The 27,927-nt window shown below is 30.8% G+C and overlaps 2 protein-coding genes across 3 annotated transcripts in view; both read left to right on the forward strand.

Annotated features, from left to right (window-relative positions):
* Wnt2 (Wnt oncogene analog 2) overlaps positions 1-27,927 on the forward strand; it is a 402,687-nt gene that overhangs the window by 150,938 nt on the left and 223,822 nt on the right. The gene's annotated exons all lie outside the window — the stretch shown is intronic.
* LOC143200512 (uncharacterized) lies at positions 25,884-27,846 on the forward strand. Its single transcript, XM_076410949.1, has 2 exons — positions 25,884-26,612; positions 26,715-27,846. The coding sequence occupies exons 1-2, from the start codon at positions 26,198-26,200 to the stop codon at positions 27,578-27,580; spliced, it is 1,281 nt and encodes a 426-aa protein (XP_076267064.1). The 5' UTR covers positions 25,884-26,197; the 3' UTR covers positions 27,581-27,846.

Here is a 27,927-nt window from a genome sequence, read left to right on the forward strand (position 1 = left end):
TGTTTCATGAGTCTATCTTATTAATAATTTTAAAATTGGTTATAGATAAAAATCGATTGTTCATTATTACCAGATGTATAGTATTGTTACAAGATATTCAGTCTTCTTGTTCTTGTTGCTGGAAAATTCTTCAATGGACAATAAAAAGTCGAAATGAAAATATACAAAAATCACACAGGGGATAAAATATTTAACAATAGTGATGTACTAGTACCACTAATATATTTCAATTTATCATCATTAATGTTTTGAAAATTTTTGTAGAATTATGACAACAGTGACGGCCAGTACCAACAGAAATCGAATTTTTTTATCTGATTCGTTTAATGTTCCTATGCATCAGAGAGCTTTTTTTAGTTAGGCCGAAAAGAGAACAAAAATATCCTCCGAGCATAAACGGAATTTAACATTTTTACAATGTTGTTAGTTTTAGCGAATAGGGCAGTATAATCAGCAAATATGGCTATTATTATCACTTTAAATTTAGGGATATCACTAGTACAAAGTAAATACAATATTGGTACAAGGAAACTACATTATGTACAGCCATATAGATGAGTTCTAAACCTGAATATTCCTCACCGTATCTTATTTTTAAGCGACTATAGTAAACGATAGGCTTATCTATTTAGGTAATTTGTTTGCAAGCTTGTAGGTATTCGTACCATACTCTATAAAGGACTTGAAACACCTAAAGCAATATATCTGAAAAAAAAATTTCAAAAGTTTTAATAAATAAATCCGTAATACTATGTATCTGATCAAGTGTCGAATGTTTCTTTCTAAATCCAAATAGGTAAGCCCCAATTAGTTAGTACTCTTCAATAAATTGTTTTCAGTTTTTTAATAATAACATCTCGAATAATTTAGATATTGTTGATTAGCTGTGACATTATTAAGGATCATAACAACTTCAACAATTTTCCACTGTATAATAGTCATAGTCAGTAATAGTGTCAAATGAATGTGAGTGTTTCGTTTTATATTTTCGTAGCAGTTGATTAAGCACTTGCCACTTATTAATTCGTACTCTGGTGCTTTTCATTTTTTTTCTAAATTTCTTTAACAATAATGGTGACTTAACATTCTATTTAGAGTTGTTGTTGTTCACATATTACATATGTAAAGTTCGTCACGAATTAGTCTCAATACACTTCCTCGTGGTACATCTGCTTTAATTTCTTTCTTTGTTAATTGGGCTTCTCTTGCTAGATTTTAGACATTCTACTTAAGATGTAGGAATTTAGGAGCTTTTGCCTCCTGCCAAACCTTACCAACAAAATAGATTTTATTAGTAGATTCAGTTGTTTGGCCAACACACCATTTTCAGGGCGCAAAAGATGAGATTTTAAGGTTAGGTAGCGAGGCTTTCGGAGAATAGACCAATGCAACATTTGTGTAAATATATTTGTATATATATAATACGTAAGCGCAAATACCAACATTTTAGATGACAAATTCAGAAGATTTTGTACAAGCAATTTGTTAGTACAGTCTGCAACTGGTGTCACTTTGAAAAATGCAAAATTAATTTCAAGGATAGCTATTAGCTTTCATGTTATATTGGATTTTTAGAAAACCTTTATAAGTATATATGTATCTTGTACAATTTCATAGTACTCCCCCAAAATACTGCTCAGGACCATTGGCAGTAAACTCTTTCTGAGAAATTTGCGATAATGTCTCAATGATTTGAAACTTCATTTGCGTCAAATTACTATACATTCAAGAATTGTCGTAATCTTGTGCTGCAGAGCTTTGATTGTAATGAAAATTTTGTTTCCTGGAAAGGAATTAAATGTTCGATGATTATTATTTTACAAATCAGCTGTTTGTTAATTTATTATTTTCTTGAGCATTAAATCGAAATAGAAATCACGCAATAAAATAAAGAAATATAAATATAATATGTATAATAAAAATTGATATTATACAAGCAAATATTGAAGCCAACTGGACCATACAGTTATGGGGTTGAAGATAGATATCTAATGTTATAATGGTAAACTTACAAAACAAAGTTCATCGTAGCATTGTTAACACACCATGGTACATTACCAATGATAACATCCATAAATATGTAAGGGTACTTACTACCTGTCAGTAAGGAAGTTAAATGGTTCGCAAAAAAATATTAAGAAAGATAAATATTAACAGTGGACTTACCTGAAGTTTGAATAGATAACAACCCTTTGATGGAGTACACTAATGAGAGTACATCCATTAAATGTTATTTAAGTTTGGGTCTTAGATCTCAACTTTCAAAATAATTTCAACCATAATTAATACACTATAGTTTATTCAAAGATAGTTTTTGTACATACGTCATCAAGATGTTTAATGCATTTCTTGCCGCAATTTGTAAAATCGTTTTTGAATCAGACAATATTTTCCTTCTCATTTTATTCTAGTTAAAAAGAGACATAATGCTGTCTGATTAGTTCGAACATAAACGAATGATCCTCTCAAAGTCGTCCGTTTGTGAGATGTATGCAAAATTCTTGAAGAAATAGTAATAAGAGGTTATAACTGTAAGCTATAAACTATTCTAGCTGCATTAATGTAGTTTATATATAGCATAGATAGTTAAATATGTATAGTTAACTGTAGTTTTTAGATAATATTAAAATAAACTATATTTGATAACATTTTTGTTCAATTATTTTATTTAGATTATAATTTTGTTGTATATCAAAGCCAAACTGAACTAAAACTCATAGTTAATGCGGTAACATTGCGACGTTTTGACATCACAAATTTAAGTGACATATGTACAAAATAACTTTGAAGAGACTATAGATAGTTCTAATATATGTGGCGTATGCTTTTAAACAAATAAAACAAATCATCAGAATCGCTATTTACATATTGCTATTATGAGACAAAAGACATACGTTTTAAACTATTTTTAATACATCTGCGGACAGCAGGTGTACTACGACGGAACTTGCAAAATCAAGAGATATATTTTATTTATAATAGTAAAGGAAACATTACCATAATAAAGCACGCCCTATTTGGTGAGTCTTTGGCAAGAAATTTATATTTTAAAGATTCATAATGAAAATATCAAGGCCCTGTTACATAGTCAATTGTTGCATTGTCTTATTGTCAATATAAATCTTGTCAGTATGATACAAATACGTACTTTATTATAAAGTAGAAACGATAATTATTCGAAATCGGACATTTTTAGTGTATGATTTACGCTACCAACACCTCGACGCTATTTTATAAATATACGCGTTATTTATAAACGCTAATTTATTGCCCTCTTTCGATAGTCATTTGTTTACAATAAATTACAGAAAACATGCTAATCGTGCAAAATATTTTTTGCAGCTGCTGTAGAGAAATATTTATCTGAGCACACAAGTTATTATGAAATTTGATTGTACTCCTATTTTGTAGAATCATGCTTCTCTTGCATCATTTTGCAATTATAATAACAATTATATCCAATATAACAATATTGGTTATTGGTATCACTACATAGTATAAAACAAAGTCGCCTTTTCTGTCCCTATATCCCTATGTGCGCTTAAATCTTTAAAACTACGCAACGGATTTTGATGCGGTTTTTTTCAATAGATAGAGTGATTCAAGAGGAAGGTTTATATGTATAATACATGCATAATATAATAAGGCAATATTGCTAATTTTAGAGGTTTCTAACGTGATGTCGTAAATTAACCTAGTTTTTTAGGCTTATTCAGCAATTAGCAAAAACGCTGCCTAACCCTACGAGTTAGATCAAATTAATGTACTACAGTATTGTACACCATAAAAAGGTCTACAAAAAAGTCCGCGATGGTATATGTTTATCTTTTAGGGATAACCCACATTAACCATTTTTGTTGTTTACTTTTTACATGAGAAAATGGCTTATTTACGAAGCTATTTTAAGCAATACGGCATTAATCCTTATCGAATTAAGTACCTTAAATACAGTGTGCAATTAATATAGATCAATATGGTTCCTTACAGCATGTAAATTAAACAAATATTTTCGGAGATATTACAAATTTAAAATTTGCGTTTAAAAATGTGTAATTTAATAAAAATTGTATGAATTTAGATATTCCAAAGATAGCAGGAAATCTTCATAGTAAGTATAGGGGAAGAGGAATTGTTTTACTCCAAATTTAATGCGTGCAGGCCAAGGGCAGTAATGAATGAACCAAAAATACTGAATCGATTTTAATCATGTTTTCATTGAGTGACATAGGCATATATATTTTATGCCCGTGCAAAGTCGGAGCGGGCCGCTATGTTTTTATATACAACGTTCATATTTTTTCTGTAGTGTATTTAATTTAGTATCAGCATTGCACCCGTGCGAAGCCGGGGCGGGTCGCTAGTTACTTTATATTTTACACTTTAAAATACAACTGTTTTATAATAATTCAAGAAAGTTTTTCTTTCAATAAAAGTACTATCGTTTGATTGTTAATATATTTTTTTCAATTAATACATTGATACTAGTAGTTTTTTAGCGTATAATTTGTTTTTGTCATTATTTAAAAAATAGATAGATAATTAAGATAAACAGTCAGTTCTTACTATTAATTAACAATACCTATTAATTATGTTTTATGTTATGCTATATCTAGCGTCATTGTCCAAGAATAGCAATCTTTTGGTATGAACATGAGGTTCTCTCATATCTCTTTGCGGTTTACTTGATTTTTTGAGTAACAGTATCTGGAAAAGTATTAGAAGGGGTAACTAATGATTACTATACTATTTGGGTACATCTACGACACTTTTTAGGACTTCCTTCTAAAAAAAATTGTTTCATTTATATTACATCCCTATAAAGTTAGAGGTTTTAGAACTCATTTGTATATTGGTAGGTTAATATAACTGAAGATTGAGAATTTACTCCATTTAATATTTTCTTGTATTCAAGTTCTAGTTATTTTATTTTCTTTTTAATATGCTCCAGCCAGAGGATCGAGATAAATCCCAAGATACTTGAGATGTATCTTTATTACTTTATTGAATATGATACCTTATCTCAAGATGTACAGAATATATGTGGTTAACTTAGGTTATTTCTTATTGTATATTGGTATTTTGACTTGCCTGTAGTAATTCTTTTGTTTCTTCATTGTTCTTGTCTTGAAAATCAAGTATCGCATTATAGTATTATCATCATTACATCAAGTATCATCACTGTGAAACCTTGAGTTTATCTGCATGATCCTAGATCTACTTTTATATTTCGACTTCGAAGCTAATTTTTGGGATACAGGAAGAATATCGCCTTTGAAATGATTAACCAATAAGCACAGATTAATGCTTTGCTAATTAGGACATAAATTAATGTGAAAGACATCTAATTTATATAAGACAAACTGTTGAATTAACGTACGAATTATTACAAAGTCAACCAATTTTACAGATTTAGCTCTGTTTGATTTTTGTTTGTCACTATATTTTTATAGATCCTCTTTCGGTGGTCCATCACATTCTTATGACATTGACAAAAATAATATATATCTAATGGTTCAAAATTCAACCATTAAATTGTCTTAATAGTTGAAAATGAATCAGATTGGAACTTTGAACGCTTAAGATTGACTTTTAAAGGAATGTTTAAATTGCTTTGTAACATTGTGTAATCATACGAAACGCCACTAAATTTTTTTCTGACGTAGGGGGTTTCCCCTTTAAAGTAATTTTGTTGAGGGAATCATATTAATGATTTTGAATGATACTTAATATGATTTCTAATAACCTCTCTTAATTATCATCAATTTTTATATGGTGAATTAAAAAATCAACATAAATATTGCACATTAACTCCCGTTTTAAGGACACAAGTAGCATTTTTAATACTCTACATTTCTAGTTTGTGAGAAACTAATTTTTCGATTTTAATACTTTGATAAATTGTAAAATACGCATAATTTCGCTTTTTGAAGGTTGTATACTAATTATATAACTAATTACTAATTATATATTATAAATAACTAATTGAGAATATCTTGTTTTGGATAGTCCCAATTGGATCGATGAAATACAACCATGGGGTACTTGCTACAAATCTATTATAGCGGTATTCAACGGTTCTAAAACGAAATGTTGTGTGCTATCGTCGATTTTTCCTACTACTAATTCATATATCGTATAATCTCTGGAAAACCCATAAGAAAAATAATTTAAAACTTAATATTATATAGAGTTTGTGTAGTGTTATATTCTAGTTCTAAAGAGTTTTATTAAACATCAATCCTACTTTCCAATGAGCTATACTTGAGTGATATAGATTTCATATAGATTTGATATAAATTTTAGAGCAATATTTAGAATAATATATACATATAATGTATGTATTAATAATCTCAAGTAGTATTTATTTCCTAGGCAGCTTGATGCACAACTAATGAAAAATAAAAATATTTATTCAGTTATATTATGGAAACAAAAAGAAATATAAGAAACGTTCACTAGATGTTGCTGTGTCAAGTCTACAAACTCGCCGACTACTACTACGACTCTACGACGTCGCCTATTAGAAATGAGACCGTTAATGAACCTTCTTCATCAAATTGGCATTGAATGAGTTCATTCGAAGTCCTGACTGGTAACCGAAGAAGATGAAACTTTTAGGGGCAATATAACAGTAATGGAATCCTTCAGGAACTTCTTTTTGTATATTCTTTGCTGAGCAGTGCAATTTATCTCATTCTATTTATTGTATATCATCTAATAATTGTATTAGTTTATTTAACCATAATTTATATTCAATTGCTATTGTTATAAGCTCTTTTATTTCGCCGTCGGGTCTAAATATGACAACTTCAAGCCAACCGAACATAATTTGTTCAGGATGTTTGTATTCATAGAATTAAACTGTTAAATGTATAAACAATCGACAGAAGGCTCCGTAATGTGTATTGGCTAGTAGGTCGCTTCTCACAATTAAGCAATGAGCCAAGCAAACCAAACCGGATATACGGAATGCAATTATGGAGCACAGCAAACAACAGCAATCTAGATATATTGAAAAGATTCCAAACATGCTTAATGTTCCATTAAGCATGAATGACAGGTTTGGACTGGACTTTGGTGTGCGAACAATATAGAAGAAAATAATTGGAGAAATGGAACGTGAACACGTTCACAGAACGTGAAGCTCAAAATAATAATAATAATCGCCGATCCCTTTTATTTACAACATATTTAGAATCTCGAAATCAGATCTTCATTTAATTTGATATCTGGTGAACCGAGAACAAGTAAGAAAAATTGTTCTTGCTTACGGACTGATAGTTATATATGCGTCTGGAGATATAGTATATCATTGTACTAGAGGTAATTCTAAAGGTTATTAATTTCTCTGTAAATTTGAATGCTTTTCAGTCTTAATTAATTTCAGGTTTCATTAGTAAATGCATCTCATAACAAAGCACTAACCAAATATTGGTAATAGATACATCGATGTAAACTGCATACATATCTTGTATCAATTGCTCATCAGTCAATAAGTCAATAGATCCTTTAATAGTTATAAGCTTCATTGCTTTAATATTCTTTAACTTAATAAATGTTTAATTGATTTTTATTTAATTCTTTTATCTTAATAAATTGTGGTCGACCTCTGGGAACCGACCACTGGTAATTATTAATATGATAACATGATACAATGTTGAGCTTTTTTTAAATCTTAATAAAAATGTTGTTCAAGGAATTTGACATTGACGTATAAATAGTAGGACTCACCCCCGTAACGAAGAGAGGCCTCCTACAGTGCCAATACCTATAGGTACGATTATTAGCGATGGCGTAAATCAAGTGGGTCGTTTTCGAAATTGAGCCGTCAAAAATGGGTCGAAGACGGCCGTACCTTGACAACCTCTTTTTGTAGCACGAGGCGTGCGGATGGCCGGATTGGTTGATGATTTGTGTTCGGATTGTCATCGGGAGGGCGGGTGGTCATCCTGAATAATCAATACTGAAGAATAATTGGTAAAATATTGAATCAATTTTTTTTCTTGGCTGTGTTACCTCCTCTGCTCTTTTTTATCCTTTTTTAAAATTGAAATATTTGTGACATTCTTAAAATCAACTTTAATATATATATATATATATATCGTACCTTGACAACCTCTTTTTGTAGCACGAGGCGTGCGGATGGCCGGATTGGTTGATGATTTGTGTTCGGATTGTCATCGGGAGGGCGGGTGGTCATCCTGAATAATCAATACTGAAGAATAATTGGTAAAATATTGAATCAATTTTTTTTCTTGGCTGTGTTACCTCCTCTGCTCTTTTTTATCCAAATTGTTGTTAAATTCAACTATTCAATAAAACAGTGAACACACGTCGTCAATTAATGATATCAAAACCTTGCAATATGGCGGCATCAACTTTGACTCTTACTTTATTTTAGGTTTGATGTATAACAAAATTTTACTGTAATGAATAAATGTTCACTTTTAGTTCATGTTTTTGTTTCCTTCGCTATTGTTTTTCTTTGTCAATATATTTTACTATTTGTGTACATTTTTCTTAATAAAATTAGATTCAAACATTGCAACGCTGAGGCGTTTGACATATCTGCAAAACAGTTCATTCTCTTCTCATTCATTTTAACCAAATATTCATGTATATTATTAATAATCATAGATATCTACACATATCCAGGCACGAAAATATTTCGTTATATTTCAGTTCACACAAATATTTCAGTTATCCTATGAGAATTATAGGCAGGCTTGTTGTTTCCACTCTCCATTGTTTTGATTTTTGTTAGCATTGGTTCATAATCCCATATCCCGAAAGTTTTATTCCGCAATTGTCACTTTCTGAGTTACTATTCAAGTCAGTGCCTACAGTGTTTATTGTGTTTTATTCATTATTTTATTAAACCCCTTAAAATTAGCAATTTACAATTCGACATTTGCTGAAGTTAAAGAAGTTATTAGATGAATTGACAAACCGCGATCTAAAGCTGTAAAAATACATACCTCTAATTTTCAACATAAAAAAACGCTATTCAAAGACACTGTGTAAACAAAAAATAAAGTGGTGTAAAAAGGGTAAAGTTACAACCTTATTATAAATGAAGGTATTATAATATCAAAAACAGAAATAATTTTCTCCAAACCTTCAAAAAATTATTGAAGTCTAAACGTTTTACATATTCGTTATACCTTTCCTTACTTCTTTGTGGTTATTCTGTCCTCGTTGCTGTTACTCTAAAGTTATATGTCCGAAAGTATAAATCTATATTATAGTTATATTTTTTAAAGAAATATATAAGATCTATGAATTAATATTATTACGAGCTTTATTTTAAAAATATTATTTATCATTAATTAAGAGTTATTATTATTTTTGACAGAATTGACTTTTTATTTTTAATTGCTTAATGTAATCTTATATAATCCCACATTCCGAAGGTTTATTCAGCCATTGTCACTTTCTAAGTCACTATCCAAATGAATAACTGCAGTGTTAATTTACAATCAAATATTTGTTCATGATTCCACCATTTGTCAATTTATTTTTCTATGCGTCTGATAGAGTTCTTGTAAACGGAAGATGTTATTGTAGACAATGATTCTTGTCACATATCCAACGAGATACTGCTTGTATATACTTTTTCAGCTGCACGTACGTTATAGTAATTTTTTAACATACTCAATTTGCAGCGATAATACGTATCCACGATGATGACAATATACACAATAGACGGTAAAACATTATCGGCAAAGAAGAATACTGGGAGAGACCTAAACTTAACTGAGAGAGACCGACGAAAAATAAAAAGATTTGTGGTCAGTCAATGCGAAACTATCGCCACAAAAGTGAAATCAGAACTCAAAAACCACTTAATTAATGAAAGGATTGCGATTGCGGAACCATTTATAGAGAAGATAATGCTTAGTTGTGAAAGAATTGTCGCGAAGGTTACATAACCTAGAGACACGATGACTGGAATAATGTAGAATGAATTGTTATTATCATTAGTAGATCAAGATCATTTACACTGTTTAACACAAACAGCTGGGTTTATATACATTTATAATATTATTATGTTATATTAATAAAAAACGTGTCTGAGAGATCATACATTTCACCCATAACTTGTTGTGACTGAAACTGAAATATAATCTACAGAACTTGGCATGTAAATAGAACAATACATGTGGGTAGCATTATTTGTATGGAAACAGTGTTGTTAACATCCAACAAGATGTACTATATTTCATGGTGTTCATATTACTTTGTCTATTCCCTATATAATTTTAAGAAACAAAACTTTAATAAATAAATATTATAGAATGGTTCAGAACATCAGATTTGAACATCAGTTGTTATACCAATTATTATAACGACTGTATGTTGTTTAATGACGGATTTGTTCTCTATATGACCTGTCCAACCCATTAATTAGCAATACTACTAACGTTAAACATCCTAGCGGTAATTAAAAGTTAATTATCTTATCTGTTTGTTTCATTAATTTTAATACCTTGCAATCATTTAACAATTATGATGCTATATGTCACTATTTTTTCTAATTTATCTGGTTAAAAATCTGTGAATACTTTTGCAGTTTAATATATGGTAAATAAATTATTTCCGCATTGTGATGAAGTAATCGTGTCAACTATATGACAAATGAACTGATGTATACAATAACGACGTTTTAAGCACAAACGATTGCATGATACATACATTAAATATTATTCATTTATTATGACATGAAGAGCAGAAACTAAACTGAACAACTTATTATTGTTATTTGTGGGATATATGTAGATCATTAATCAATTAGGCGACTTATAACTGGATCGAAATGTATTGAGTTTAATGGAAAATTTGTAGATCAAGTGATTGGGTGGTTTGCTACTGCACCGTGTCTATTGTGACATTTTGTTATATCGTGTTTCTTTTGTATTATATTTATTGCCTCTTTTGTGAGTACGTTGGTAAGCTTACTATCAGATGTCCTGGTTCCACAGAGACATTGTTTAGTTAATAATCTAGAATCTGTTAGATGTGCAATAGTGTAGGTGTATTATATTTAGTGCCTACTATCTCATTTGTAGTGTACAAACTGTTCTTTTTTGCCTCAACAGGTAATTTTCTACTTTTGTGCTTCTATATTGAGATCTGTTTTGATATCAGTTTCTCATCCTTCCTATCTTTGTTGCTCTTCTCGCTCTTCTAATATTTGACTTCTTATTTTGTGCTAACCTTAAAATATTATGGAACATTAAACTTTGTTGAAGATATTTCTTACAAATTAAAAAACATGAATAATTGGCAGAACTAGTTGGATATTACAGGCCTATTTCGCTCATTAAATCATTTATAGAAATACCAGATTTCCAGTTTGGATTTCAAAATCACCACTCGAAAATCGACCAAGTGCACGGAGTAACAGCGGTTGTTGAAAAAGAATTGGAGGAATAGAAATACTGTCCTACAATATTCCTGGATGTCTCACAAGTTTGGCCGGGTTTGGCTTTTAGGGTTAATATACAAAATTAGCAAATTGCTGCCGCCGAATTACTGTCTTCTGCTGGAATCATATCTTTTCGAAAGAAAATTTAGTATCGGGACCACTCATATATCTGCTCTATGCTGCTGATATCCCAACAACAAAAGAAACATTATTTGAGACATTTGTACTTGAAAAAGATGTATCTCTATCGAAGGCTGTAGAAAAAGTACAAGTAGCGTTCATGATCTACAAATGGGCTAGAGGCTGGAAAATAAAGCTTAAAAGCTCCAAATCTATCGATGTTAATTTTGCATTGTGGCGAAATGACAAAAACCTTATTATATTATTTGACGGATACCCGATTGCCTCAAGCAGAATCTGCCAAATGCCTCGGAATATATCTCGATGGTAGGGTAAACTGGAAAGATCATGACAAAAGACTGATATTAGAGCAGCAATATTTTACCTTAAAATCTGAAATAAGTTTGCTAAATCACAGGAACGTGCAAGCAATACAGCAACTGGACAACACGCAGAAAATCAGAAGATTGAAGCGAACCAAACGACAGGAACTTGTTTAGTGTATAAGTGTATTTTTAACTTTTGTTTAAGTAGATTGTTTTATTTTAATTGGAGAAATATATACTGATGTATTAATCTCGTATTCACCTTGCTTGTGTATTATTGTAAGTGCAACAGAATAGTAGTAATAAATTAATTTGTAAATTAAGAATTTACTAAGCATATTTCATGTAGGGTATAATTATTAAAAAAATCTTACAAATATAAAGTTATGTTTATGGCATATTGCCTATTTGTTAATCTCCTTAAATTCTCATTAATAGTAATATCTACTTCTCACAATTAATTTTATTAAAAAAAGAAATTTGTTGTTCTCTAAAACGTAAAAAATAAAAATGATTACCCTTCTCAAATTTATTAGGACTGGTAACACATTTTTTTACCTTGAAGTTTCTATTTTAGTACTAAACTTATTATTTACAATATCATATCGGTTGTTTGACGGTCTCTGTCATAAAATATATATTGTATTCTATTCATTATTTAAACTCATTAAAAATAGACTGTTTGAAATAACATTCTCTCCATTCATTGAAAATCATTAGATCAATAGATTGATTGCCATCAAAAGCTATAAAAAGAAATAGTTCTGACTTTGAGATCGAAAAACCGCTATATAATGGCTTTATGAAAACTGAAGGGAAACATTCATAAGTTACAGTCTTCTTTTAATGCAGGAATTATAATATTAACAGAAATAATTTGCGCCAATAAAACTCCAAAACATTGGACTGTTTACAGTTTGATTATACTTATCGATTCTTTACTCCCAGTGGCAGTTATTTCCTCGTTGCTGTTATTGTAACGATATATACCAGATATAGCGAAATGAATAGCATACATTAAATTTGGATATAAATATGTAATTTTTGATAAAAAAACTACAGAGAAACGTTCGGTTGTGATATACTGAAAATATTCGCTATCAAAGCCAGCACAATATCTGATGCAATAAATTATCATCCATTGATTCATTCTAGAAGAAGAAGGAACCAGATGTTGAAAGCAGCAGGTAAAATTTTGAATTGACTTCAGCTAACCAGTACAGTCGTTTAATTTTGAGTCTAATGCTCAGCTTTTTGTCTAACACGATGTTTCCAAGTTAACCTACTATGCATTTCATTGATTCTGCTTAAGGAATTAGGCTTTCTTCATGTGGTATAATTAGATTTTTGTCTTTTAACTGCGACGCAAAGTTGACCTGGGTATAAAGTCAGTGACTTCAAAGTGATCAGTTGGTAGTTGTTAAAATAGTACTGCAAATAGATAAATAGGTTTAGGGAGGTATTAAGCTAAATTGTATGTATATAGTAGAATATAAAATAGGTTGAATAAGGGTTTTGTTTATTTTTATTTAGTTATTACAACGATTATTAGGCACATATTTTATTATAAAACGTTTTTTTGTGTTAAATATCTAAGTTTGATTATTTTTTACTTTTAATTGGGTACCTTTTTTTGAAGACGGTTCAAGTTTTTTGTTAAATACATTTTTTCTTGTCTCCACTGTAATTGTAGATCTCGTTCCAAGTTCTGTTTCCTTTGTTCTTGGAATATCAGCAGTATTTTAAGTGGTCCCAAGATACTGTCATATATACCGATGAAGTATTAGCATGTGTACTGATACATGAAAATGTTGTACTACCTCTGTGAATGTAATAATTAGCACATAAAGACTTAAGAACATAAATAACGCAGAAATTAAGAAAAAAATGTTAGCAAAAATATATTTGACACATGTACCTATATGAAAATGCCATATGAAATAAAAATGATGAATTATGAAGGACAACTATGAAACAAACAATGATATATTAGGTTCCTGATTGTATGGCGTTTTACATGGCTACTATTTGATACAACCTACAGAGAAATCTAAAAAATGGGTTATGGAAAAGATGATTTATAAAAATGCTTTATTTACCTGACGTTTCTGTGACTAAACAAAAGTAGGTCGTCGTATTAATTTATACAGCCTACTATGTATAAAATGAAAAATGAAATCCTGAGGAAAATATGCTTTCTTTTGACAAATTTTACTAGATAAATAACATTAAATTTAGTTGATTGATGAATATGGTATATAATTGGTATGTAATGATTTATATTTGTATATTTATTTATTTATAGTTGGTTTATTATGTACACAAACAAACGAATTGAGTTTGTTACCTATTTCAACTGAAATTATTAATTTTTTCTTTTTAAGTTTTAAGTCCTTTTCTTTTCTTAAAAAAAATGTAATTTTTATTAATATATTTATATAGGCTATATTTAATTTATCAAGATATAAAGCGCGGTAAACAACTGAATGATGTAATATTTTGTAGATTTATTTCTCCATTAATAATAATGTGAAATATTTTTGGGAAAATATAAAAACACTGGATAAAAGATCAGATCCATGGAACAATCGATATCATCATTTCCTTGCTTTTAATAAAGTTTGGCACAAAACCTTGATATATAATCTAAATAAAAATACTTTCAAAGTTCAGTTTTCAAGGAAATATAATCAGGAGTGTCCCATGTAACACTAATAACAGTAGCAGCAAGTAATATTCCATTATTTGAGAATAAGGTATTACGCCACGCAGAAAACGAATCTTAATATGTATGTAATCAGGTTTTGCAGGGAGCTACACAGTTACATATCGGACAAGTCAAGGAACAAGTTAAGAGGTTTGGCGAAATATAGGAATACCGACTATATAGGCATTTACATAGAAACCTAGACACTTTGTGACTATTAAATGTACAACATATCGTTCACACACTGAAAAGGAGCAAACCCTAAATTTCACTTTATAACAACGGTTATTATTTATAACCATTATAACCGCTATTGCGCTGGAAAATATCGACTGAAAACAGTCGAAACAGTCGATAGTCAAAAAATTAGCGCCTGAAAATAGTGATTACTATTGACTGAAAATAGTAATTACAATTTTCAGTCAATAGCACCGTTCGACTGTACGCATATTAGTGATATCGGACGAAGATGTACGAATTCCTTCCAGTATAAATTGTGAGAGAGGAAAGGATGGAGATAATTGCTTGGATTAGTTCATTTTAAATCAATTTATATGGACAATTAGCAGTGCTAATTAAAGGTATTACTTTGAGTTTGTGAAAAAGGGATGGAGTTGTAGCCACCTTGAGGCATGTCGAATTTCACATTGTGGAATAACGGTCTACAAAATACCCAGAAATATTATCCCAGATGTTGAACACGGGCGGGGTGCCAGCAGCGCCAAATAGAACCCGATAACGAACAGCTTGTAAGCCCGAGACGTTTATCTGGGATGTTATTGAAGGGTATTTCCATTCATTCAGTACTCGACCATCGTTTGGTTTAGACGTGCCACCATCGACTGCCCCTCGTCACCAGGTAACACTGCTGCCATCCGTTTTATCTATTTTGTATTTTCCACATTTTTATATTACTTCAATAAACGGTCACATAATGTAAACACCACAAACTTCATTTAGTTTTACCTCCATTCACCGAGCCATATCAATTTACCCTAAAGAGTAATTATCCCAAATAGGTTTCATCGTATTTAATTTTAATATTTGGAAAATAATGAACACATAATATAATAAATCTAATTGGTTGTTATATTTTATTGGGACGTGCTTATTTTTATAATCGTGCATAAGAGAGACGGATATGTACATATTCCTTCTCGCACCATTATGCTGCAATGAATAATTTCATTTTAAATAAAGCAGAATTGTTTAATATTTGGATGGTCTGTGGAGATCCCCAGATGTAAAAAGAAGTTGAATAATGATACTCAAATGTTATTTTTAATATAATATTGAATATTTCAAATATTAATTTATAATATTTTAATAATATGTTAATTGCTACTTTTAAATACCATACATGCAGATAAATATAAATAATAAATAAAAATGAATATATATAATACAATAGAATTTAAACAAAACCTTAAAACTAAAGATGTTCCATAACCATAACTATAAATACTAAATAAAAACTAAAGGTACGCCTAATCATCAAGAACTTAGGAAAGAACTTTTGGCAAACAGAAAGTTTGAACAAAAATCGAAAAAGTTACTCGAAAAAAGTACTACCTATTATGTCACTCAAAGGTATTTTACATTAGTATTTACAATTTTATTATATTGCAATCGAAATATAGCGCTCCATGATGCTGCTATATTAATTTACAATATATTGTTATATACAAGCAAATTACGAAAAAATATAAAACCATATATATTATATATACATCTATATAAGCATAAATTCGGCACATTACTTTCAAGGTCGCGGTTAGGACGACAGAGTCACATTGTTAAAAATTAATCGAACGTAAGAAGAACCCAAAAATAGTAACAAAAAGTATAAGACTGAAACAGTCGATAGTAAATAGTAATAAAATCAGTCGGACCGAAAATAGCGATTGAAAGCAGGCGAATGAAACAGTCGCTGGTAAAAAATACTAAAAAAAGTCGAACCGAAAATAGCGACTGAAACAGTCCACAGTATAAAGTAGTATTGACTGTTTATTTTACTAGCTTAGTAGCTATCTACTAGCTAGTAGTATTGACTACTTAGTAATTGTACTAAATTGTCGATAGTCAATTTCAGTCGAAATTCCAACGCTAGTTATAACCCATCGTAAAAATTAACCGTTGGTAATTAGAATCCTCAATAATTGTTAGGAATACAATATTGGTTGGTTTTGAGTGACTAGTTATAATATAAAATTTAATTATGCAGATCCATATATCTTAATTGTACTGTATATTATGGTAAATATAATATAAAACATTCAGTTGCGAAGTCACAGTATTTGCTCCCATGGACTAATGAATAAACATGAAAATGTATTAAATCAAAATATTAATAATAACAATGTGTCATTATAATTGAAATGCGTTTTCTTTTGTTTGTTTTGTTTATGAGGGTCGTTTAAATATACGTTGTTGTTAAAATAATGAGCCACTAAATTTCAGCTTTATATATTGAGAAATCCACAATAAAAGCTACCCGAAGGCGTATTCAGTGCAAGTTCTATTTACCGAAGCGATTTACGCGTGACAAATTATAGGCTCATTTCGTCATCATTACGCAATAAAAGAGGAAACATGAAATTCCTAGTTGAATGAACCAACTACTGAAAAAGTAACAATTGAACGAAATATAAAGTAATATTCGTTGATTACTTTGAAATGGATATATTTGTCAATAATAGTATTAAACAGCATTATTGAAGCCAGTACATGATGAAATAAATGGCGCAAAAAAAAAACAGATGAATATATTGTAGTTTGGAAAACATATTCTTTATAAAAAATAATTAATGATACGTGTGTCGTTTTAAATGGTGTGATTATATTTATTTATTTTTTGACAAAACCTTATTTTGTCAGTGAGAATCTGAATAGGTTTGACAAGAGCCAGACTTACCGTGGATACTTTAAAACTTTCCAACCTATCTCTCTCTCAATATATGCCGTGCTACCAAGGATGTTGTGTTATGTGGAAAAATTTCTCTTTCTTTCCTTTGTATTATCTAATTTTTCTGAATGTCAGTCGTTTTAATTGTTGACTGGCAGTAATTAAATTGATAGTTTGGCTAAGATCAAGCGAATCATGGTGAATAATTGCCTTCAAATCCCTTAGCATTATCTTCATTTGCGTCAATTCAGGCTTCCTCGGTGGCTTTGATATTTCTACTCCAAAATTTCCAGAAAACAGACGCGTAAATATATTCTGAAACAGGCATTCATATCAGCACTAATCACCATAAACTCTGTATTATCCCTTTTCGGAATTAAAAAAGCTTAACAAGACAAAAATCAGTTTTTAATATTACTGTAAGAGACTCAACAATATGCGCCATGGGCACTAATTATTTCTTAAGATAACTGTTATATACATGATTTCCTGTCTAAAATATATTATTCTAAATTTTAAACTATGGCCGAAAGATTGGACAATTTCAACTTAATAGCTCCAAATCAGACTCCATCTTGACGGTAGATTAAATTGGAAGCATCACGTTAGACAAAAAGCAAAACACATTAGAACCAAAATAAAACAACTATACTGGTTAGTCGGAAGATACTCCCAACTTAATCTATAATCAAAGAGGTTGATCTATAATACAATTATAAAGCCAATTTGGACCTATAGGGTGCAAATATGTAAAATAATCAGTTAGTCATACAGCGCTGTCAAAACAAGGTTCTTCGATTGATTACCAATGCCTATCGCTATGTAACCAATGAAGAACTGCACGATGACCTGAAAATCAAATGGATTTGCGAAGTTGTGCAGGACTTCGCCTTGAAACACGAAAGAAGATTACTAAATCATACTAACGTGGAAGCAATACAATTGCTGGATAGCGCGCAGGATGTCAGGAGAATGAAACGAACAAAACCATACGAATTTTTGTGAACATTTAGTGTGAACTATTAGTGTAAACTATAGCTATAAGTTAATAATTAATAAATAATTATAATTTTATAATTGAGGAATACATACTGATGTATTTTGTTTAGTTTAGACAGGTTGCCGTAATTTCTTATTTGTTCATATTTTAATAGCTTAACATGACTTCAAATATTAATAATGACAGTGTGCCATTATAACTGAAATGTGTTTTTCATTATTTATTTTGATTTTACGAAACGTTTAAGTATATGTTTTCGGTTATTGTTAAAATAATGGGCTACTAAATTTCAGGCTTATATATTGAGAAATCCACGACAAAAGCCAGCCGAAGGCGTATTCGGTGCAATTTCAATTTACCGGATCGATTTACGCGCGGCAGATTGTAGGTTAATACGATTCGAGATCGAATCTTCCCGCCGCCAACTTCGGAAAAGGCATTATTTCTGCTTTTAAGCCGCCGAGCTCGCCTCCGTACACATTAGCGACGACTATTAACTAAACTGACAACGATTCGATGCCCGAACAAAAAGTCATATCGCCGGATTTCGTTCCATTCATCTCCTGCTACCTACGGGTCGGTGGTGTGCCGGCATCAAATCCGATGTCGCTATCTTCGCGACGGCGTCGCCTATCCGAATGAAATCGGCAGTTGGTACCTCAAAATGAGGCAATAAACAAAAACGTCCCATCGATTATCTCTGCTCGTAGTTTAAGAAACTAGTTCATACCCACACCGTGTCGATCTCGATCCGACTTCATTCAGTGCCGTGGTGCTGGTTGACATTGTTTTTGTTTCTGTCTCTGTTTTTAACAGACTTCAACAAAGGAGGAGGTTTTATGTTCGCCTGCATATTTTTTTAATGTATATTCGCCGATTTGCTCGTCAATTATGGACCGATTTAAAAAAAAAATATTCGAATGTGTGCACTTACGAGGTGGTCCCATTGGAAACAAGTTCGGATCTATTGGGGAGAAGGGGCGATATCGATGGAAATATCTTTTTAAACACTAGCTATATCAAACGAGACGTCGTAGAAACGTTATATGCATCTGTTTCTATGGAGTGATCATCAGAACGTTGAGCTCACACGCGGAGGTCGCGGATTTGATTCCCAACAGGGTACCAGTTCTTTTGTTCTAGTTTGATTGGAACATTTGACAAATCACCTAGACTAGGTAGCGGACCCCAGGGCCTAAAACGTCCCTTATGTTCAATTACTGTTTTTTTATTCCTATTTTTCCTTATATATCATATGTAATACTTAATAAAATAACTGGGTAATTTATTGTGTAAATATTTTTAACAAAAAATTAAGTCGACTTCAAAAAATAATTAAGGATCTCACTAAAATTTAAACAATAATCAAAGTTAGATCTTTAATACAGAAACATGTTTTAAAATAAAATATGTACATAGTAATCGTTGTAATAGCTAAATGAAAATAAACAAAAAGCATATTTAACTTATGTAGTACACATATTTTACATTTTACTATATACACACAATTCAGCTTAATACCTACGTAAACCTATTTATTTAATTACAATATCATATTAACTATTCGAAGTCAGTGCCTTACCTGTCAACCAATACAGACTACGGAGTTGTTTCCGCCTCGTCCAGATGTGCTTCTGTCAAGCTAACCTACGATGTTCCTTCTGCGAGATGATTGCGGTAGATTTTTAACGGTGCTGCGTCGACAAGTGATTTTCCTTCCTTAAGAGTTATAATTTCTCTCAAAACCTCAAGGACTAGTACGGTTGCAGAGGTGATTGAAAACATTCTTCGATTTCGGCTGTATTCCCCTAATCTGTTTGATGGAGTTTATCCAAAGAGACTTGTTTCTAAAAAAAAAATAAACTACATAACACAAACATTTAATTTATTTTTAGCGAGTGACAAAACACTAACTCAGTTCCAATATGAAATAAAGCGATGCCTATATCCATCATAAACTATAATATATCTTTTATGGATTATTAAACAAACATTATAAGTAACAAAAGTTGTGTTATTCTAAATTTTACCTTTTTCCATCAACTTTTTTTGTCTTCACACTCGTGTGTTACCTTTTTGCCAAGAATGGCCCAATGTTTCATTTTGAATTCCATGCCTGGTCTAAATACATACATTGATATACTTTAATATATAAAAATACTAAATAATAAATTTTTCTTAATTTTATTATATGCTTTTAATAACAATGTCTTAAAGTTCAATTAGAACTAATCTACATCTAAATATCTACAAACAAGAACATCTAAATTATGGGACCACTTGCATGCCTCAAGGAGTTGCATATCTCTTAGTTTTTTATGGATACTAACCAGTCTAGAAAATGTCTCTGAAATAATTGCGATACATAAAATTTATATGAAAAAATAGGAAAAGAAAAGGAAAAGGAAAAGGAAAAGGAAAAGGAAAAGGAAAAGGAAAAGGAAAAGGAAAAAGAAAAGGAAAAGGAAAAGGAAAAGAGAAGGAAAAGAAAAGGAAAAGAAAAGGAAAAGAAAAGAAAAAGAAAAGGAAAGGAAAAGGAAAAGGAAAGGAAAAGAAAAGGAAAAGAAAAGGAAAAGAAAAGGAAAAGAAAATGAAAAGAAAGTGCAAAGAAAATGCAAAGAAAATGAAAACAAAATGAAAAGAAAATGAAAAGATAAAAAGGAAATGGAAAAGGAAAAGATATGGAAAATAAAAAGCAGAAGGAATAGGAAGTGGGAAGGGAAAAGGAAAAAGAAAAATAAGGTGTAATAACTTCACAATTTGGATGGGAAAATCCAAGGTACGAAATGAGGAAGATCAATTTTTGGATAATTTAGCAATAAAGTAGTTTAACTAAGAGTTCATTGATTTAAATAAAATGTATCTAACTACAAAACTTATGGAACACCATAGAATTTAAGACTTCAGACTTCATTGCATCTTACTAATGCAAATAAATTTAAATAATAATATTTAAATTTTTAATTTGCTTTCGCGTGGCTATGCCACGTAGATTCGTTTTTAATAACCAATAAATTTACAAGTCTACTGTGGTTTCATAAATCATATTTATTGCGTAATTATTATAATTTTCTACAATTATTTAATTTTGCTTAATACTTGTTATCCATACTATTTTAAAATATATAAATTTTTCATACACTAATCGACAGCTGTGTTTATTGCATGAATAATTTAATTATTTTCAATAGAATCTCGTTTCCATAATTATTCTAATAATGAATCACTGTTACTACAGCAGCTGAAAATTATTTCGAAATAATAAAGTTCTTACTCAACCAAATATAAAACAATAAAAATACAGTGTATACCAATATATATTATTCCCATACTATAGTTAGATAATATATAATATTTATTACAGCGGAACCCTCTACAAAGTTGTTAATAATTTTGTAGATATACTGCTAAGTTTAGCTGCTAAATATATTAGCACAGTCGCGGTCTACTGAGATATGGAATAGAACCGTTATTTAGCAAACTAAATAATATGCTAAAGTGAAAACTAATGTAAATTCTAATACATTCCTGTATGATTCATTGTCTAGATAAATATTTGTATATTTATATTCTAAATATTTTCGTCTGAATTGCTTTTATTGAAGTTTAATATTTTTACTCTATCCGGAAAATAATTTCGGTAGTACTTCGTTTGATACTTTTGACTAATTAAATTTCAACACATCTGAAATTATTTAGTTTATTTCTAGATTTGTTTCAATAAAAGACACCTAGGCAATAAGCCTATAATAGTCATTAGTTCTAGTTTTAAATTTTGTTAGTTTTTATGAATCAGTGCAAAGCTAGTCGAACGTCAAATATCGCACAATTACTACAAATAATCTATGTATAGTAGGGATAATAGTGATGATATTTATATATATGTATATGTTTGTGTTTGTTTAATATTCGTGATTGTTCCTAGCCAGGAATGTAAAATCCGACAAGGAAAATAAATCCAGTCACGCCAGTAACCAGGCTGGGTAAGACCAGATGTCTTCTGGGATGATTTCTAAGTTGGTCACTCGCCAGCCGGTAGGCTTAGTGCCGAGGGCCGTGGTTTAGAGCCCACTTTAAATAGTAGGTCCAGTCCAGATAAACCCATAGCTGGTAAAAGGAGACTTTAAAATATGTGTTTACGCAATATTTATAAAATAATGTGTACTTACACAATATTTATAAAATAAAAGAGAAGAATTAGTAGAATTGAAAAGAAGAGAACAGAAGAGAAGTAGAAGAAAAAAAAAAGAAATAGGAGAATAGAAGACAAAGAGTAGAATTAAAAAGTAGAGTATTATTTCAATGATGTTGAAGATCTAAATGTACTGCTCACCCTCTGCTCTAAAACTCTGGCTCTGGCTGTTATTTTACTAAGCAAGCCAAAGATGATTTCGATGATATGTGTACTTTTGTGTAGTGTTGGGCGGTGTATACGGGCATACTATTATTTTGAAATATGATAGGCTATGTGGAGTAGACTCTCGGATTTCTGCTCTCATTTTTGCCTTTTTAGTTTTATTTTGTTTGGCCTTACTGATACGCTATACAAACATTAAATATATTACAACATATACTATATTTCATGCTGTTTATATTGTTTCACTTATCCCCTGTATACTGTTAGGCGTAGACCGAGCTTTCAACAAAATTTTATACGGTAAGGGACGGGCCTTAAAAAGTGACTAAATAAATGCACTGATTTTTTGAAATCTAACATATCATTCGAAATGTTAAGGGTCAATCGAATGGAAGACTATTTGGAATTTTTGTCCTAGGATTTGTTTTATGTATACTCGAGGAATGATTAGTTGTACCTATATCTTCAGATTCCGACCACCATTTTAGAATTTGAAATAATCATAACGAGACTGTATATGCTACACTATTTATGCCGTAGTATTACAACCAGAGGCGGACGCATAATCGAGAGAATCAAATTATGTGATATTTCCTGCATGTAGTGAAATATATTTAGTAAAAAAACAGCATGGCGTCAACGTTATTGTAATTCAAGCCAGTTTAGATTTCAAAGTTAACCATATAGTTGAAATAGTTGAATTATTACAGAACAAGGGAAAAATATCTGCTCAAAATGTCCAAACAATTGCGCGATCGCTTCAGAAAATTAGACATGTTCTTGATATATCATTTACTATGTTATAACAAATGTATGCTGTATTATGAATGTGTATCAAAGCTTTGGGCTCTTTCTTTACTTGCTATACATCAATAATCATCATACGATACCATGATTAGTCATTAAGATTAATCATAAGAAGGCGTTAATCAAGAAATATAAACAGGTTCAATAGTGATAAATCAGCTTGGATACTAAGTAATATATTTAGTACTTTCATCATTTGTAGAATGAACAATAGACTAATCCTTGCAACTTCTCTTTTAAACAAAAGAACTCATACAATGTTTCAAAATAAACTAGATTGTAAATCACCAGAACACTGATATGAAGTTCTAATTTTCATGTTCTAATCTAACTTCTGAGAACTATACATACTCCAATAATAGAAACGTACTAGTGTTAGTTAATATCTTTTAAAAGTATTTAACGGTCTCGATACAACTGAGGAAATGTAAACGTATAATGAGTTATGTGAAAAATATGAAAAATTATGGAAAATAACTAGCGTTGGGAACTATCGACAGAAAACAGTCGAAACGATAGTCGATTTCGATAGTCAAAAAACTAGCGACTGTAAATAGTAATTACTATTAGTAATTACTAAATTAGTATACCCTTTCCTGTATAAACTGCGAGAGAGGAAAGGACGGAGATAATTGTTTCGAGCAGTTCATTTTATATGTGCTTATATTTTCCAACTGTAGTATAAGCGAGACGGAGATGTACACACTTCTTCACGCACTAAATTTAAAAAAGAAAAGGACAAAAATTACTGAATACTATTAACATTTTTTTTATAACATCTTTATTAGATACACTTAGTACAATCTTAATTTACAATTAATTTATTACTACTTTTCCTATGTACTTGGATTAATTAACAAGCAAGACGAGTGCGAGAAAATACATCAGTATGTATTCCTCAATACTATTAATATGCAGTTAAACATTTTATTAATTTTATATTTGAGTGTTCTGAGGATCTGCAAAATGGAATGGAATTTTTCTATGGAATGGAATATGTATTATCGTATTTTAATATGTTATTTGCTATTTTCAAATAATATACTATAATAAATATAGACAGTACAATAGAACTTAAACAAAACCTAATAACTAAATATATACAATAACCATATATCTTATATATAAAAATGAATCGCAAAATGTGATGGTAAGCGCATAACTCAACAACGCCTGGACCAATTTGGCCAAATCTTTTTTTAAAATGTTCGTTGAAGTTCAAGGATGGTTTCTACGGCGAGAAAAATTAGAATTATTGCTGGAAAAACCCTAAAAAAGCCCTTTTTGTTTGAATTTGTTTCGTGTATCAGTTGACAATTCATCTGTCATCTGTCAAAAGTCATCTGTAACAGACAACTTTTTTTTTTAAATTTGATATGACTTGAACTCAAATCCTTTTAAGCCGTACGAATTGTTTTATTTATTTAAAATTTTTTATTTGTTTAAAATTTAATTCAAATTTTAAATAAATAAAACAATTCGTACGGCTTAAAAGGATTTGAGTTCAAGTCATATCAAATTTAAAAAAAAAAGTTGTCTGTTACAGATGACTTTTGACAGATGACAGATGAATTGTCAACTGATACACGAAACAAATTCGTATATCGTGTTTTGTGCAGAGTGTTTAGTTAGTTAGTGTTTGTTTAGTTCGTGATTAGTGAAAAAATAATTTATATTTGATATGCCTCCTATAAGACGAAGCAATTTAGGTAGAAGAACCAGAAATGCTATAAACCAAGCTAATTACCGATATAATCGTATTGCAAAAGAACGTGACGACGGAAATGAACGTGAAAGAATTCGGATATCACAAACGCGTGAACCGCGAGAGCGACGTTCAACTAATAATCGCGCAAGTTTGAATCGAGCTGCTTTCAGTTACGATGTGTCAATTGACTACAGTAACTACCAATGTGTTGTTATTGGTTCTATGAACTTGGTTTGCTCACACTGTAAGGCATTAAAATACAAAAACGAAGCCAATGGATTGTGTTGCGCAAATGGTAAAGTGAAATTGATACCATTGGATCCACAACCAGAACCATTGTACTCATTGGTTTCAGGAATAGGAACAGATTCTATACACTTTTTGACACATATCCAACAATATAACAATTGCTTTCAAATGACTTCATTTGGGGCAACAAATGCAGTTCGGGAAAATTTTATGCCAACTTTCAAGGTATGTATTATAGCAGTTAATCATAATTATTTTAGCGAACAAAATTTTCTGTCACCAAAGTTAAGATGTGTTACTAATCTTCAATTTCTTAATCATTACGAAATATATCACTTAGTCATCATATTATATGGTGATTCAGTTTCAGTGACACTTTTATTATATTTTATAATTGATAGATATTAGTTAAAACTAAATATATACTTTTTAAGATCAAATATTATTTAAGTTTGATCACTGACAATCCATTAATTTATACCACACCATAATATTTTTTTTATTTACAGATACAAGGGCAAATATATCACAGAGCAGGTTCACTGTTACCAGTGTCAGATAGCGACAACAAATTCCTGCAAATTTATTTTATGGGCAATTCACCACAAGAAATTGATCTGCGTTGTGCACATAACAATTTAGTAAAAAGGTCTATTGTAGAACAATTACAAAATTTATTTCATCAACGCAATCAATTGATTATATTGTTTAAAACTGCCCTGGATCTGATGCCATCCGATAATCACAAAATTGTAATCAGAGCTGATAAAACACCTGCAGGTCAACATACAAGACGTTTTAATGCACCAACTATTGATGAAGTTGCTATCGTTGTAGTTGGAGAAAACTTGGAATCCCGTGATATTGTTTTACATCGTCGGAATGATCAATTACAACGTATAAAGGAAACACACCGCTCATATGATGCACTGCAATATCCCATTATATTTTGGCAAGGTGAAGATGGCTACGATTTCTCAATAAAAATGATAAATCCCATTACAGGTAACTAAAATATTAGTTTAGCTATGGCGATAATATCTCAGTCACTATATTATGTATTTTAATTTTATATTTGAATGTTATTAAAACAAAATCTGTTTACAGGTTCTGAAACCAACAAAAAAGTCAGTTCAATGAACTATTATTCATACCGCCTAATGATTCGGGAAAATGAAGATAATCACATATTGAAATGTCGCCGATTATATCACAAATATGTTGTTGACATGTATGTTAAAATTGAAACGGAGAGATTAACATTCATCAGGTGGAATCAAACCAAACTCCGATCTGAAGAGTATATTCACCTTCGAGATGCGATTAATACTGATGGAAATGCACAGAATGTCGGTCGGATGACTATTCTTCCAGCAACATACATCGGAAGCCCTCGGCATATGCACGAATATGCTCAAGATGCCATGTCGTATGTTCGTCATTATGGTACAGCAGATTTGTTCATCACATTTACATGCAATCCGCAATGGATAGAAATTAAGCAGGAGTTATTCCCTGGGCAATCACCCATTGATCGTCATGATATTACAGCCAGAGTCTTTAGACAAAAGTTGAAATCTTTAATGAATTTCATCGTAAAACATAATGTGTTTGGTGAGACACGCTGCTGGATGTATTCTGTGGAGTGGCAGAAACGAGGATTGCCACATGCACACATTTTGATTTGGTTGGTTGAAAAGATAAGGCCAAATGAAGTTGATGCAGTGATATCAGCTGAAATCCCTAATGTACAAGTAGATCCTGGATTGCATGAGGTAGTTATCAAAAACATGATACATGGTCCCTGTGGAACTCTTAATCAAAATTCACCGTGTATGATGGATGGTAAATGTTCAAAACGATATCCACGGACATTAATATCGGAAACAATTACTGGTAATGACGGTTATCCATTGTATCGTCGCAGATCGACAGCAGACAATGGAAAATCAACAATTGTCAAATTAAATTAACAAGATATTGAAATAGATAATCGTTGGATTGTTCCATATTCACCCATTTTATCAAAGACATTCAAAGCACACATCAACGTTGAATCTTGCCATTCAGTGAAATCGATTAAATACATTTGCAAATATGTAACCAAAGGGAGTGATATGGCTGTGATTGGAATTGGTGCAGAGAATTCTAATGATGAAGTTACCCAATACCAAATGGGCCGCTATGTTAGCAGTAATGAAGCAGTTTGGCGAATATTTTCTTTTCCTATTTATGAGAGACACCCTTCTGTTGTTCACTTAGCTGTACATTTAGAAAATGGACAAAGAGTGTATTTTACAGCACAGAACGCAGTACAAAG

The sequence above is a fragment of the Rhynchophorus ferrugineus genome, unplaced genomic scaffold (assembly GCF_030347505.1).
Source record: "Rhynchophorus ferrugineus isolate W39M unplaced genomic scaffold, kcgeb_rfMv2 rfM8, whole genome shotgun sequence".
Taxonomy (NCBI): domain Eukaryota; kingdom Metazoa; phylum Arthropoda; class Insecta; order Coleoptera; family Curculionidae; genus Rhynchophorus; species Rhynchophorus ferrugineus.